This window comes from Balaenoptera acutorostrata, chromosome 11 (genome assembly GCF_949987535.1).
Source record: "Balaenoptera acutorostrata chromosome 11, mBalAcu1.1, whole genome shotgun sequence".
Lineage (NCBI taxonomy): Eukaryota > Metazoa > Chordata > Mammalia > Artiodactyla > Balaenopteridae > Balaenoptera > Balaenoptera acutorostrata.
In genome coordinates, this window is record NC_080074.1 from 62,952,825 (window position 1) to 62,968,725 (window position 15,901).

General features: G+C 44.7%; 1 protein-coding gene across 1 annotated transcript; it reads right to left on the bottom strand.

Annotated features, from left to right (window-relative positions):
- Positions 1 to 3,874: 3,874 nt before the first annotated feature.
- LOC103010191 (ADP-ribosylation factor-like protein 2-binding protein) lies at positions 3,875 to 14,695 on the bottom strand. Its single transcript, XM_057557537.1, has 2 exons — positions 14,681 to 14,695; positions 3,875 to 4,348 (listed from the first exon to the last, which is right to left on the bottom strand). The coding sequence occupies exons 1-2, from the start codon at positions 14,693 to 14,695 to the stop codon at positions 3,875 to 3,877; spliced, it is 489 nt and encodes a 162-aa protein (XP_057413520.1).
- Between the last annotated feature and the right edge of the window lie 1,206 nt (positions 14,696 to 15,901).

Below are 15,901 nucleotides of genomic sequence, written 5' to 3' on the forward strand. Positions count from 1 at the left end.
CTCTCTCACTGGGAGTTGGTGGTCTGAGGCTGGCATGTTTCAGCCCCCGCCTGGGGAGGGCAGTGCAGCGGGGCCGCTGCTAGAGGGGAGATGGTTAAGATCTCCAGACTGCTGGTTCTCAGGGTTCCCGCCCCACATCTGGGCATCATATCCTGACTTACCTCTGGCCCCTTAATCCCCTGAGCTGTGGATACTCTGTTGATGATTGTTGCACATTCTTTTCTCAGTAAATTGCACTGTATTTCACATTCTGGTGTTTGGCTTTCAAGGAGTCACAGAATAAACCAAGGTCCAAGAATGGAGGGAAATCAGGTGTGGATGGTGGTCTTCTAGAAGTTCAGTAGTAAGTATAAAGGACACTGAATAGTCTTGGCTTCTCCTTTATCCACTTGGTTGTGTTCTTGTGATAGGTCTGCCCAAGAGTATTTATGTTGTTTATGTGGGGACCACCCACTCCCAGGGAGGTCTTCCCATCCTTCCTCTGGCTCCTGTCAGGCCTCCGAGATCCAGTCTTGGAAGAAGAGGGTTTTGCAGTTCATCAAGGGAGTAGATTCCAGTGAGATTTTGGCTCCTTTCAGGTAAGAGGTAGGAGTGCCACACTAGTGAAGCTCACTCCAGATGGATGTAAAATTAGGAGTGGGGAAGATGCGTGTCTGCCCTTACGCCAGCATTTCCCAGTCACTCTCAGAAAGCTGAGTCCCATACGCAGGAAGGATCAGGGTAATGAGACAGCCACTGAATGAAACCAGGGAGACTGAGAGCTTCTGCGGAGATGACAATTAGAGTCTCCATTCCTTTCCCCACCTGATAAACCAATCCCATCTGCATGTCTTTGAGTGTGGTAAAATTCTGATTTGTAAGTCACTGGAGATCATGCATTACCTCCCAGAAGTGAGATCAGAGTTGGACTAATGAGAGGGCATCTGTACATTTGTCTGATGGTCCAAGGAGATTACCAGGAGATTGCTCAAGATTCACGTTCTCAAGCCTGATCTGATTGCCTATGTTCACCCCATCTAATCTCTAACGTATAGCAGCCCTGGTCTCAAAACTTGGAGAAGGAGACATTTTAAAGTTCCTACACTTGAGAGTTCAATAAATCCTTGCCCATGTTTTCAAGGCCTACAGGCAGGAGGTAGCCCCCTTCCCCATTTACCCAGCTCTGGGTGTTTTAGAAGCAGGGCAGGCCACTCTGGATTGCTGCTCTTACTGGCCCTTTAGGGACATTACAAGAGACATCACTAATGCTAGGAAAACATCCGAGATGCTCTGCTCCACGGGTTGCCTAATTTACTGGGAAGAGTCCTGGATCAACCCAGCTTTTCATTACACTTGTTCAGCAGGGTTGGGACAGCCACTTTAGTCTCTCCATCCATCTGCTGCATGTGTGAAGATCTTGGTGTTGGGTGCTGTCTCAGGGCCCTGCATAGGGTGTGGGGCACTCAGTAAAAATTTGGTGGCCAACTGAAAGAATGAATTGAAATGAATAAGGAGAGCAGGTCCTCCCTCCTCCCCCAGGCTGACCGGAAGATGGGGTAGGTCACATTGCAAGGCAGGATGGAGCTGAAAGTTGACAGTGAGAACCTAGGACCCTCTTGTGAACTCTCGTGAGGAGAGATGATAGAGCGGGCTCCTGAAGGAGGTAGTGAAAGAATGAAGCATGCTTGGGATTGGGGAAGGGGGGTTAATCAAGAAAGACATGTGGAGGGAAGCCTGGAGCAGGCCTGGGAAGGAGAGAGAGTTTGGGCAACACGGAGGAAGGACAAGGCTACAGGGCAGATATCCAGACCAAATCCCGGGAGAATTCCAGGGCTGGCATCATGTTCCATGTTCTTGCCACAGGCTGGGACTAAACCTTGTGCCAGTGGAGCTACCAAAGAGCTAGAGCTCTTTGCCTTTGAAGGCAGCCAGGGTGGGTAGAATAGGTATTTACCTATGTGGAATGGTCAGAGGGGTGACAGGAGCCTTCCCAAATTGATACTTGAAATTCTATCAGCTATATATTTAGCATTAAACAATCTGTCTCCTAGTGGCAACTGCTTCTTTTTTCTCTATCCTTTATTGTTTATTCTTTTTATTCTTCACTCTTTCCCCTCTCCTTCTAAAGATCTTCTCATAGATTATAAAAGGAACATATAGCAAAAATGCAAAAAATTTAACAAAGTAAAAAAAAAGAAAGAAAAGGAAGATCATCTATAATTCCACCACCCTGTAATATTTTCCTCTGTGCAATCATGTGCATGCACACACACATACACACAGAGATAGGTACATGTAAATACATTTTACAGAGTAGAGTCTTACAATACATACTGCTTTGTAACCTGATTTTCACTTAATCGACTGTGGAAATTTACCCATTTAGTCATTCAACAGCTGAATCGAGTGCCTACCATTTTCCAAACACTGCGCCAGGCCCAGGAATAGAGTGGAGAACACATACAGCCTCTGCTCTCATAGAATTTATAGTCTAGCTGGGAAGAAATTTACCAAATAACATCTTTCCATACAAGAGATATAGATGGAGATCATTATTTTCTTTTTCAGTGCAGCTTTTAATTTTTACATGAAAAAAATCAAAGGTACACATTGGGAATTAAACTACTATTTTTTCTCCTATCTAGAGGTGTGACATACGTGTTTTCTGGTCTGTAATGTTCTACCAAACATTTTCCTAAACCAAACCCAGACAGAAGGTCATCAAAGCTCTTTGCTAGCCCCTCTTTTTCAGGCTAAGTTAGACCAGTGGAACACTATTTTGACAGGAAAAAGAATAGAGTTGGAAGTGCAGAGCTTGAAGAATCACATTTTTACCAAACTTATCCCCATCCCAATCCAAAACTAACCAACTGATTTATACAGAAGAATTTTAAGCAAACTTGTACAAATACACTTCATATGCTATACGAAAAGGATATCTTTTAGTCTATTTACAACGTATAGCATATATTCATTGGTGTCAGGGAAAATAAGTAACACTAGTGAAGTATTTTTGCCATCATAGCACTAACGACTAAAAATTAAAACCATTTAATACTTAGATTTTAAAGTGGTTAATCATAGAAATTCTAAGATTAAATCTACTAGATGAATTAGAGTAATCATCTACAAAAAAATTTTTTTTTTCAGAAATGATTCTAAAAAAAAAAAGAGGCTTCTCTCAAAATACTGAGACTACATCAGGACTAGAAGACAGTGATAAAAGAATTGCAAACTCAGGACTAGGAGTTGATTTTCACATGCAACTTTTGGGTAAAGGACATCTTTTCCAGTCTATCCCCACAGCCAAAACTAGTTCTAATTTTTCCATCACGGTGGGCAGAAAATAGGAGTTTCAGAAATCTGAAGACAGGGGCAGCTATTTTAACACCCTACATAAGTACTCCTAAAATTGTAAAAAATAGAACATTGTGGTCCATTGTGTTTGAAGGACTGAAAGGCTTACCCAAGTGAAGGAGCTGTGAGCACATGGAAGGTTCAGGTGAAGCCCGCCTCTGTGGTATTTGGGACAGGGAGGGCTCGCTATGGTATTATTTCACTTTATTGACACAGGAACATATATGCTGAGGTAGGGGCCTTCCAGGTGGAATGCTTGACACAATCTTGCTCCAGAGCAGTCAGACTCTCAGGAGCACCTTAGAAAGGTGTTCACTTTGGCAGGGATTATTGAATAGAAGAAGGTGTTTCAGAAAAAGCAGAAGTCCTAGAGGGTCAGGTAATTATCTTTTTGACCCATCAATACCTAACATTAACAGAAAGCTGCAGAACAGAGCCAGTCTTTCCAAGGTGTATTCTCTTATCATCACGAGCAGAAGCCTCTTCCAGACGATTGGGCTCAAGATATCAGAAGGTTCCCATTGTCTGGAGTGGGGAGCTAGTGCTGCAGATTGTTCTGGGAAGCTGGTACAGATGATTTGCACAAGGAAGTCACCATTAAACCACTGCTTAAGTCCAGTCTTCGGCCTTCTTTTTCTGCTCTGTACTCTAGAAACATCTCTTTAAATACCAGAAAGTCTGTAAATGTGAGCAGCATGTTGAATATGTCATGAGCCACTTCACCTTTATGGTGCTTTAACGTTGTCGTGAAAATTGCCATGTTGAATCCGGGTATCCCCTCCAGCAGCTGTTTTTCAATATACTTTTCTACCAAAGAAAAATATTCATTAAAACTTGCCGTGTAGGTGAGTTTATTCTCTTCTGTGTCTTCAAAACCCTGGTAGCATTTGTCCATGAAAGTTCTCTGCAGTACTTGGAACTCGGCATCCATGATAACGTCCTCCATACAGCCAACCAAAGCATCAGATTCAGCTTCAGCGGCGGAAGAGGTGGACAGCGCGAAAGAAGCTCTCTTCTTCCAAGACTTCCGTCACTTCCGCCTCATCCATCCCACCAGCCTGGGGCCAGCTGACTCTGCGCCTGTGCAGGGCGCCCGGGGTCTCCATGCACCACCCACCACTCTGCACCTGGCTCCCATTACTGATCTCTAGGAGCCATGCTTGGCCTCCCATCACCATGGCTGACATCATCATTTTTTTTTTTTTTTAATATGGTCACACTACCTTTTTTTTTTTTAAATTAATTAATTAATTAATTAATTTTTGGCTGTGTTGGGTCTTCGTTTCTGTGCAAGGGCTTTCTCTAGTTGTGGCAAGCGGGGGCCACTCTTCATTGTGGTGCGTGGACCTCTCACTATCGTGGCCTCTCTTGTTGCGGAGCACAGGCTCCAGACGCGCAGGCTCAGTAGTTGTGGCTCATGGGCCTAGTTGCTCCGCGGCATGTGGGATCTTCCCAGACCAGGGCTCGAACCCATGTCCCCTGCATTAGCAGGCAGATTCTCAACCACTGCGCCACCAGGGAAGCCCCGACATCATCATTCTTAATGACTGCACAATATTCCATTATATGGCTGTAGCATAGCATTTTGATGCATATGTTTTTTCTATTATTGTTCAGTATAATAAACATTGCTGCAATGAGCACATATCTCTGAAAGCTTGTCCTGTTCATTCTTTAAGATAACTTCCTAGAGGTGGAATTGCTAGGCCACTTTAAAATTTTGATTTATATTGTCAAACTGCTGTCCAGAAAGATTGTACCAATTGATACTTTTACAAGTAATGTATGACTTCCTGTTCCTCCAGTCTTATGAACACTTTGTGGTATTCTTTTGAAATGTTGACATTTTTTTCTGTTTTATTTTCATTTCTTTGATTACTAATGAGGTTGAGCATTGTAATTATGCTTATCAACTCTTTAATTTTCCTTTTCTGTGAACTGTTTCTTCATTTGTTTAGTCCATTTGCTCTTTGGGTGGGCATTTTGTTTTTCTTATTAATCTGCTTGTCTAAGGCAAGGACTCCAACAGCACTTGAGCCACTCAGGAGTCCAGAATCCCAGAAACATTCATCACTGGGCCAGAATTAGTGCCCTGTGGGGATGCTGGGAATAGCTGGGGTTGGGTGAGGAAGACAGAACCTAGTTCAGGAAGAGGGAGGCCAGAGGAGGCTAACAGGATTGCAGGAAAGTGGTGCCAAGTTGGGGGAGGGGCCACCTCCAAAATCATGCCTGCAGTGGTAGATGAGATGATAGAGTGGGGTGAGGCTAAGAGAAAAATAAGCAGGATCAGCCCTGTATGGATTACGGGTCCCTCCATCCCAGTCCTGCTTCCTTCACTCCCTCACACATTAATCCTAAGGGTGCTCCCCATGCATTTCCTGCCCACAAATTTCCATCTCAGAGTTTGCTTTCCAGGAATCTGACATGAGACAGGGGAGAGGGACCAGCCAGCTGTCTGCTTGACTGGGATTTGGATGGAGAGGATGCTTCTCTTGTAGTGAGAACTGGTGCCCTGGGAAGAGTGGAGAAGACCCTGAGATCCTTGAAGACCCTAGAGGTGAAGGACCAGGGACAGTGGGTAGCCCATGGCATATACCAAAGGATTCGTTAGAAAATTCTGCAGTGATTCAGAGGGGGAGTGGGTTTCCTTGGCTTGCTGCTATATGACTGATAGCAGGGAATGACGTGCTAATTGGGTCAGTCTCTCCATCCCTCCTCCTGCCTTATCTGTCCATCCTGGACATTCTTTCTCCTACTGGCTGAGTTTCTGAGGACCCCACTCTGATGCCTAAGGTCACTGAAATAATGACTCTGGTTAGCTGATCCCTAGCTGACAGAGATAAGTGCTTAAGTGTTTTCTCTGCCTCCAGGCTGCTAGGGCTGACCTCCCCAAATCCACTCTTAGTAGCATCAGGGGAGAACAATTAGCAAATGGGTGCATTAGAGCTCCTTACCCACTCCCACTGTTAAGACTAGTCATTTGGCTGTTTTAAGCCAGGCGTTCTGCCTTATTCTAGATGTGATTACTCACAGTCAAGGCCAACACAGTCCATATTTGAATACCCATGAATTTATTTGATGTACTTTTTGCCTGAGAAACTGGTAATTAAGATGTAGGGTCTTACAAAGGAGGCAAAAATATACAATGGAGAAAAGACAGCCTCTTCAATAAGTGATGATGGGAAAACTGGATAGCTACATATAAAAGAATGAAATTAGAACACTCCCTGACACCATACACAAAAATAAACTCAAAATGGATTAAAGACCTAAATGCAAGACCAGACACTATAAAACTCTTAGAGGAAAACATAGGTAGAACACTCTTTGACATAAACCACAGCAACATCTTTTCTGACCCACCTCCTAGAGTAATGAAAATTAAAACCAAAATAAACAAATGGGACCTAATTAAACTTAAAAGCTTTTACACAGCAAAGGAGACCATAAACAAGACGAAAAGACAATCCACAGAATGGGATAAAATATTTGCAAATGAAGCAACTGACGAAGGATTAACCTCCAAAATATACAAGCAGCTCATACAACTCAGGATGAGAGGGGTATAAAAATAAAGTTAGAAAGCTAGTCTTTGTTTGAGGTTAGGATCATACCAAGCAACACTGGAAAAGGGGGAACTCACAGAGGAAGAGAGCAATTAAACATATTGGCTATTAGTTCTCATTAATGTGGTAATAAAAATAATATCTATCTCTCAGGTATGTTTCAAGGAATACATGAAATAATATATATGAAAAGCACTTTACAGAATGAAAGATATTCATACAGATATTGTACTACAGGTATGAAAATTTTGATTAGCAACTAGATTATAAATTCTTTAAAGAGAGGGATTATGTCATACATTGCTTGCATAATACTGGACAGAAAATGTGTACTTCATAGCACTTGTTGACTGATGGACTGATTAAATAATTTAATGCATGCTAGAGTTGGCACAGCTCCCAGAACAAAGTAAGTACTCAATAAGTGGGAGGTATTACTATCATTATTTCTAGGGTTACCATTGTTTATTGATTTCTGAGGAATCAGACTTTTTATTTAAAAAATTTTTTTGGCTGAGTTGGGTCTTCGTTGCTGTGCGCAGGCTTTTCTCTAGTTGCGGCGAGGAGGGGCTACTCTTCGTTGTGGTGTCAGGCTTCTCATTGTGGTGACTTCTCTTGTTTTGGAGCATGGGCTTTAGGTGCGTGGGCTTCAGTATTTGCAGCACGTGGACTCAGTAGTTGCAGCATGTGGGCCCTAGAGCCTGTGGGCTTCAATAGTTGCGGTATGTGGGCTCAGTGGTTGTGGTGCACGGGCTCTAGGGTGCACAGGCTTCAGTCGTTGTGGCTCACAGGCTCTAGAGTGCAGGCTCAGTAGTTGTGGCACACGGGCTTAGTTGCTCCACGGCATATGGGATCTTCCCAGACCAGGGATCAAACCCGTGTCCCCTGCATTGGCAGGCGGATTCTTAACCACTGCGCCACCAGGGGAGTCCCCAGGAATCAGACTCTTGAGGCTAGAAATGAGTTCAGCGTCCCTGAAGAGGAGCCCCAATTAGATACTAGAGTCCAAAACATGGTTCTATAATTGGCAGCCCACCCTCCTGTGGGGGATAACTCTTCTCTCTCACAGAGGATGCTAAGTTCTGTCCTACCTTGTAAATTCCACTCATTGGTCCAAGTTTTTCCCTCTGTGGCCATAGGGAGCAAGTCCCCTTGTGCATGAGAATCTCCAAGTGTTTGAGTTTGGTTGTTCCTTTATCAGATTCCTTCTCCAAGTTGAACACTTCCATTTCCTCCTTTGCTTTGGCATGCCCCCGTCAGCCTGCATGTCCCACAGACATACTCTGGATATCTGGAATGCAACCCCACCCTCTAGGTGAGGCTTGACTAGCTTGGGAAAAAGGTGGGCATGGGGCTACTCTTTGTACATCCTCCAACCTTGCCAGTGAGTCTGGCAGCCCTCTCCTGCTGCTGAGTGATCCTGAGCTGGTGCTATTTTATACAAGCCATTGTGAATCTCCCCATGCCGCATTGTACAGCTGGTTTTGCTTGAATACATGTAAGTTTTTGATTTACATTAATCTCTGTTAAATCTTTCATATTAGATTTGGCTCAGGCTCCAAACTGTCAAATTATTTTTCATCCTGATCCTGCCACCCAACTTCTTGTTACTCTGACTAGGTTCAGGCCAGTTATAAATTTGAGTAACATGCAACGATGTCCTCACTTGGGTGTACTGGAAAGAAAAACTGCTATGTAAAGCAAAAGCTGCTTTTTTGTCATAGAGAAGAAAGGTGTTATATTTAGTCTTAGAGGAAGTAGCTCTTTTTTTTTTTGGCTGCACCGCACGTCATGTGGGATCTTAGTTCCCTGACCAAGGATTGAACCTGCGCCCCTTTTGCACTGGAAGCTTGGAGTCTTAACCACTGGACCACCAAGTCCCAAGGACTCTTTAAATAATACAACCATAATAACATTATGACCCCCTAACAGGATAAACACTAATTCTTTAATATGATCAAATATCCAGTCCAAGTTCACATTTCCCATAATGTTTCATTAATGTTTTCATTAAAATTGTTTGTTTGAATCAGGGTCTAAATAATGTTCACGCATTGTAATTGGCTCATAGGTACAGATTTCCATCCCTTCTTTTTATTCCTTTTAATTTATTTATTGAAGAAACCTGGTCATTTGTCTTGTAGAGTTAGTGTCCTACTAAGTTAGTGTCCCCCCTGCTCCCCTCAACTGTGATCCATTCAGAATGTTCCTTTTCTTCGTCTATGCATTAAAATGGACAGTTTTGGATGCACTATTCTATAAATTGTAACACAGTTATACATGTGTGGATTCATGAAGCCACCAGCACAACCGGAGTACAGACAGTTCCATTACCCCATACAACTCCTCCTTGTTATTCTTTTATAGTCACACGCTCCATCCACCTCTAACCACGGGCAATCACTGAGTTTTCCTCTGTCACTACAGTTTTGTCTTTTTGAGAATCTCATATAAAAAAATCACACAGTAGTAACCTTTTGAGATTGACTTCTTTCGCTCAGCATAATGTCTTTGAGATTCATTCAAGCTGTTGTGTGTATCAACAGTTTGCTCCTTTTTATTGCTGAGGGTATTCCATTGTGTGGATGTACTATGGTACATAGCAACCCCCCAGCAGTGTGCACAATACTCGTGTACTGACATGTCTGTCTTCCCTACCGGACTATGACTTCCTTGAGAGCAGACACCAGCTCTTCTTTGTCTTTGTGATTCTAGTGCCTGGCAATTCTGGGCCCAGAGCAGATACTAGATAAATACAGACTGAGTGAGGGCTGAGGACAGAGCATCCCTTCAGGGGACACCGTCCAACTCAGAGTAAGGGATTCAGCTGGACATGGGTGTGTCTAATGGTACTATGCCTCCTCCAGGTATTTCTCTATCTGCCTCACGCGCAATTCATCTTGTGGGGACTCTGTTTCCCTACATCTATAGTATCTTCTGGCCTACCAGGCAAGCTGCCCCTACTGAAAGTGAGATAAAGTTAGGCTGTCACATTCTGTCCTTAGTAAAGCCTTGCTGACCCCTGAGGTTTCATGGTGTGTGTGTGTGTGTGTGTGTGTGTGTGTGTGAAGATCTCCTGAAATTTGTCTTGAGCGTGTATCCTGAAGCTCATGGCTTTGCCTGGGCTCCAGGGTCTCAATGTCCTGGGTGTACCTCCCATTCCCTTCCTCAGATGGGGCATTCTCTATGAAGGAGTTTGCAGCTCACCTCCTGCATCTTCTTCACCACCTTCTCTCACTATCCAATACCAAACTACTTGGGAAGGACAGGAGATGGAATTCCTTATTGCATCACAATGCAACATAACCTTGTCCTTAGGAAATGTGACACCATTACTGAGGAGTAATCTGCATTGCAAAGTCAATGCTAAATCCCTGTGGCTGGTGCAGAAGTAGAGGGTGGAGTCTACCTGGTTATTATGAATCCCCTACAACAAACAAATAATGACACGTCTCAGGATTCTTACTAATGAGAGCCATAGCAAATGTAAGTGTAGCTTTACTGCAAAGATTTTCAGTTGAAGGGGTGAGGAGGGGGGCAGAGATTCAGCCCACCCTCTACCAATCAAATCCTGCCCTCCTGGGGCTGCATCTTTTTGGAGGGGCACCTTTATCTAACCTGCACAAAGGCACATATAGAATAGCTGTGGCTTCGATCTCCTTCATTTAATGTCATATTTCCCAAGGTAACTGTTTGACCAAGTACCATTGGCCTTACAGAATAAGGACGAATACACCTCCTCCCTCCTACACATCCCCTGCCCAGACATCCTTCAAGGTCACACCTTTTGGTGTCCTCTGCCCTGTGAGGATTTTCCCAACCTCTGTGGCCCACCTTGAGCCTGGCCCCTTTTCTTGCCCTCCGACCAGAGTTTGTCACACTGGATCTTGCACTGTTCTGGGCCATAAGTCTTGCTTCACCTGATGGGTTAAAAGACTTTAGAGCAAGAGCTGGGTCTCCCAACTTTTGCTCAAGCCCAAGCTGCATGCTGGGCCTTTGAAGGCATTCACCTTGGGTTTGGAAACAGTAGTTGAGCCACAGCTACATTGTTTCCTTTCCTTTAGCCCCTCCAAACCCTCCTCCCCCCACCAACAGCCCTGCAGCAATTTTACTTCTTCTAACCTTTGAACATTCTATCTTCCAACTTAAATTAACACAAGAATCATCTGGGGAGCTTTCAAAATTTCTGAGGCCAGGCTTAGTCCAACTAAATCAGGAAATCAAGGGGGTGGGATCTGGCACCAATATCTTTAAAGTTCACTAGGTGATTCTAATATGCTGCCAGGTTTGAGAAGGTGGCAACCTGGGGAATAGAAAACATCTTTCTTTCTAAGTTCTCCTGGGCTTAAATTTTTTTTTTTCCCAATGAACTTCAAAGAACCGCCCTCTAATCCATTCTATATTCTGACTCTAATTGTTCTTCCTGAAACACAGGTCTGATGGTGTCTCTCTTCTGCTCAAGTTCTTCAGTGGCCTCCTAATGCCTATCAGGGTGAAGTCCAAACTCCCAGCATGCAAATCAGGTCCCTCATGGTCTGACCTTTACTGAACTCTCCAGCCTCGCCTCCCACATCTCCTTTCTCAAACCCTGTACTCTGGGGACTTCCCTGGTGGCGCAGTGCTTAAGAATCCCCCTGCCAATGCAGGGGACATGGGTTCGATTCCTGGTCTGGGAAGATCCCACATGCTGTGGAGCAACTAAGCCCGTGCGCCACAACTACTGGGCCTGCGCTCTAGAGCCTGCGAGCCACAACTACTGAGCCCACGTGCCACAACTACTGAAACCCGCGTGCCTAGAGCCCGTGCTCCGCAACAAGAGAAGCCATGGCAAGGAGAAGCCCGCACACTGCAACAAAGAGTAGCCCCCGCTCGCCACAACTAGAGAAAGCCGCGTACGCAACAACAAAGACCCAATGCAGCCAAAAATAAATTAAAAAAAAAACAAAACAAAGAACACCCCTGTACTTTGGTCACACTAAATTGCTTGTGATTTCCTGCATATGTCATGGTTTTGCTTGCCCCCCAGACTCCCCTTATCTGCAGATATACACAGAAAGTCACACTTTCTTAGGGCCTCTGATTCTGAATGGCTTCTTATATCTGGACGTTAAAAGTTGGCCCCCAGCTGGAGGGTTTGGTTGCTGTCAACCCATATTCTCTTACTTTATATCAAGATCCATAGCGAGTCAGGCTGCAAAGCCTCCCTTAGCACCCCTCCCTCTCAAGGTCTGCTTTCTCTGTAAGAAGTCCTGTCTAACATGCAGTCTAAGACATGTTTACTGAAATGCAAACCCGGCCTCGCTTGCCTTGTTCCCAGGAGATGATGGGACATAGGTCTCCTCTAGGTCTTCATTATCTAAGTGGTTTTCCTGCAACATGATGTGGGGTCCAGGTTGGTACCTCCCACTTACCCTTTGTCACCTGCTTGATTGTCACCCCAATGCGTGCCAGATTGCCAGCAGAAGGGTCTAGGCTGGGGTGAGGGTGGAGTGCTCAGGACCTGGAACCTAGGAGCTGAGGATGCGTGTGTGTGTGTGTGTGTGTGTGTGTGTGTGTGTGTGTGTGTGTGGCCCCAAAGCCAAATAGGATGATTCCTGGTAGAGAGACTGGTCCATACCATTTAAGCCTCTTCTCTCACCAATTATGTGAATAACCAAGAGTCAGCTGCTTTTCTAATGTACTTGAGTCGGGCACGACAGATGACCCTGGCAGGAAAGAGAAACATTTCACAAAAGACTGTTCTTGGAGGCTGTGATTATACTAATTCCAGAGCATCCATGTACAGGGCCCTGTGCTGAGCTTGGAGCAGGACAGGGTGATGCAGAGGTGAAGACGTTTGCCTTAGCAGGGCATTTTAACTTCTCTTCTTCTTTTCTTTCCCTTCAAATATCTGTGTGCCCATTCAACCCAGTGTGAGGTTCTAAAACCTTGGCAAGAGCCGTAGGATGTGGTGTCCCTTCATTTGATTGTCTGGGTGGGGCTGGGGCTTTGCTGAACTGGGCAGGCATGAGGTGGTGGGGTTAAGCCCCATATCCAGAGGTGGAGAGTCCTGTCCGGGCAGTCTGGGAACTGGCCAGAGATAAGGGGGGCTCATTACTCAGGAGAGGAGAGGAAAAGCTTCACCTGGCTTTAGAGGCTCTTAATGACCCCAACATCTTGAGTGCCCCCCCCCATGGATGTGATTCCCAGTATTGCTGGAGGGGCTTTCTCTAAGGAGGACCACTCTTTGTACACAATTTCTAGAGACAAAGTTCTCCTACCAACCTCTTTCTTTTTTTTTTTTTTAACATCTTTATTGGAGTATAATTGCTTTACAATGGTGTGTTAGTTTCTGCTGTATAACAAAGTGAATCAGCTATACATATACATATATCTCCATATCTCCTCCCTCTTGCGTCTCCCTCCCACCCTCCCTATCCCACCCCTCTAGGTGGTCGCAAAACCCCGAGCTGATCTCCCTGTGCTATGCAGCTGCTTCCCACTAGCTATCTATTTTACATTTGGTAGTGTATATATGTCCATGCCACTCTCTCACTTTGTCCCAGCTTACCCTTCCCCCTCCCCATGTCCTCAAGTCCATTCTCTATGTCTGCATCTTTATTCCTGCCCTGCCCCTAGGTTCTTCAGAACAATTTTTTTTTTTAGATTCCATATATATGTGTTAGCATACGGTATTTGCTTTTCTCTTTCTGTCTTACTTCACTCTGTATGACAGACTCTAGGTCCATCCACCTCACTACAAATAACTCAGTTTCGTTTCTTTTTATGACTGAGTAATATTCCATTGTATATATGTGCCACATCTTCTTTATCCATTCATCTGTCGATGGGCATTTAGGTTGCTTCCATGTCCTGGCTATTGTAAATAGAGCTGCAATGAACACCGTGGTACATGACTCTTTGAATTACGGTTTTCTCAGGGTATATGCCGAGTAGTGGGATTGCTGGGTCATATGGTAGTTCTATTTTTAGTTTTTTAAGGAACCAAACCTCTTTCTTAAGAGCTGAGATCTGAGTGACAAGAGCCAATGACCCAGATCACTGGAGACGGGAGGAGCATAGAAAGTCATTAAGCAGATGGTTGAAGTTTAGGGTTGGGTCCCATTAGGAAGCAGCCCATCCATAGGAGAGCCTAAGTGTTTTTCTGCCTTGGGTCTGGTGAAGGCAAAATAAGACTAATGTCAGATAAATCCAAGCAGCTGGTGACTCCAGGATTTGAGCTAAAGTGTGCTCAAGATTTGAACCATTGACCCGTTTTGGCTAGAAAAGTCAAGCTCAGCAAATCATCCAATTAATGAACCAATTCACTGGAACCTATGAAAAGCACCACCCCTCTCCCTGTGTCAGAAGTTGCCCTTTCCTCCGCGGCTTTCTGAACCAAGACATCTTCCTGCATCCAGAGAAGATGATGAGCCAGCAGCCCAGCAGGCTGTCCCAGGCCACCAAGGGCTCCAGTTGTCTCTCTGCCGTTGCAGTGTCTGGCAAGAGCTGCACCACCCCAGTCAGCCTCTACAGCCTGTGCCACGAGAGGGGGTGCCTTTGGCAGCAGAAGCCTGTATAGCCTTGGTGGGGAGTACAAGAAGATCTCACTCAGTGTGGCCAGAGGTACTGCCCAGGCTGCAGGCTTGGCACAGAGATGTACAGGTGCCATTGGAGGGAGCCTGTGTGGGACTGGTGGGAGGGGCACAAGAGGTGGCTTTGGAGGAGCCTCCTTCAGAGTTGGAGGGAGATCCCTGGGGCAATGAGAAACGCAAATCTGCCCAGCACATTCCATTTACCTTGCCCTCTACCATCGGGATCTCGCTCTGCCAGCCACTGACTCGGCACCCTCTGAAGTTTCCAGGGACGGCCTCAAGGTCCACTCAGTGGCCGATTTTTGAAGCTCTGAAGCTCTGACTCTTTTCACCCCTTTTCTCCTTATTTTCCCGCGGGCTCTCTTGCCCTGCCTGCTCAATCTCTTCTTTGGCCTTCTCTTCCTCTGTCTGCTCATTAAATGCTGGAGTTCTGCAACATTTTAAAAACTTTTTATTGGACGTACAGAAAAGAGCACAGACCTCAAGTGTTCACCCTGATGAATTTTCACAAACTGAACCCACTCATGTAACCAGCACACAACATCCATCCCCATGACCCCAGAAGCTCCGACACCGGGCTCTCTTCCAACCACTTCCCACCCCACCCCACCCCAGGAAACTGTTATTCTGATTTCTAACAGCATGGGTTAGTTTTTAATGTGTTTATACTTTATACAAGTAGAAGCATACAGTTTGTGGCTAGACTCTTCTGCTTAACACAATATAGTGAGAATCATCCCAAACCAGTTGTGTAGTTGGAGTTGATTCATTCTTATTAGTACAGCATCCCCAATTTATTTACCTACTCTACTGTGATGGACGTGGGATTCAATTCCAGTTTTCAGCTATTATGAACAAAGCTGCAATGAATATTCTAGTCCATGTCTTTTGGTGAATACATGTGTGCCCACAATGGCTTTGTGTATATCTAGTAGTGGGATCACTGGGTTCATAGGGTATGGGTGTGTTGAGTTATGGTAGATATTCCAAACAGTTTCCCTAGGTAGCCATCCTAGCAGTGTAGGAGAGTTCCGGTTGCTCCGCATTCTTGCCAACACTTGGTATTTTCTTTTTTTTTTGTACTGTATTTTAGCTTTTTTAGAGGGGGTACTATTGTATATCTTTATGGTTTCAATTTGCATGTCCCATAGTGGCTAATGATGCTGGGCTCCTTTTATAGGTTTATTGCCATTTGGATATTGCCTTTTGTGCCTGTCTTCTGCCCATTTTTCTATTGAGTGAGTTGTCTTTCGTGTTGATTTAAATGGGTTCTTTGTATATTCTGGATATGAGCCTTTTGTTGATATGTGAATATTGTTTCCCACTTTGTAGGTGGCCTTTTCATTCTTTAATGGAGCTTTTTGATAAAATAGAGTTACTTTATTTCATAAGTTCATCATATTTTTCTTTTGCATGGTGCTTTTT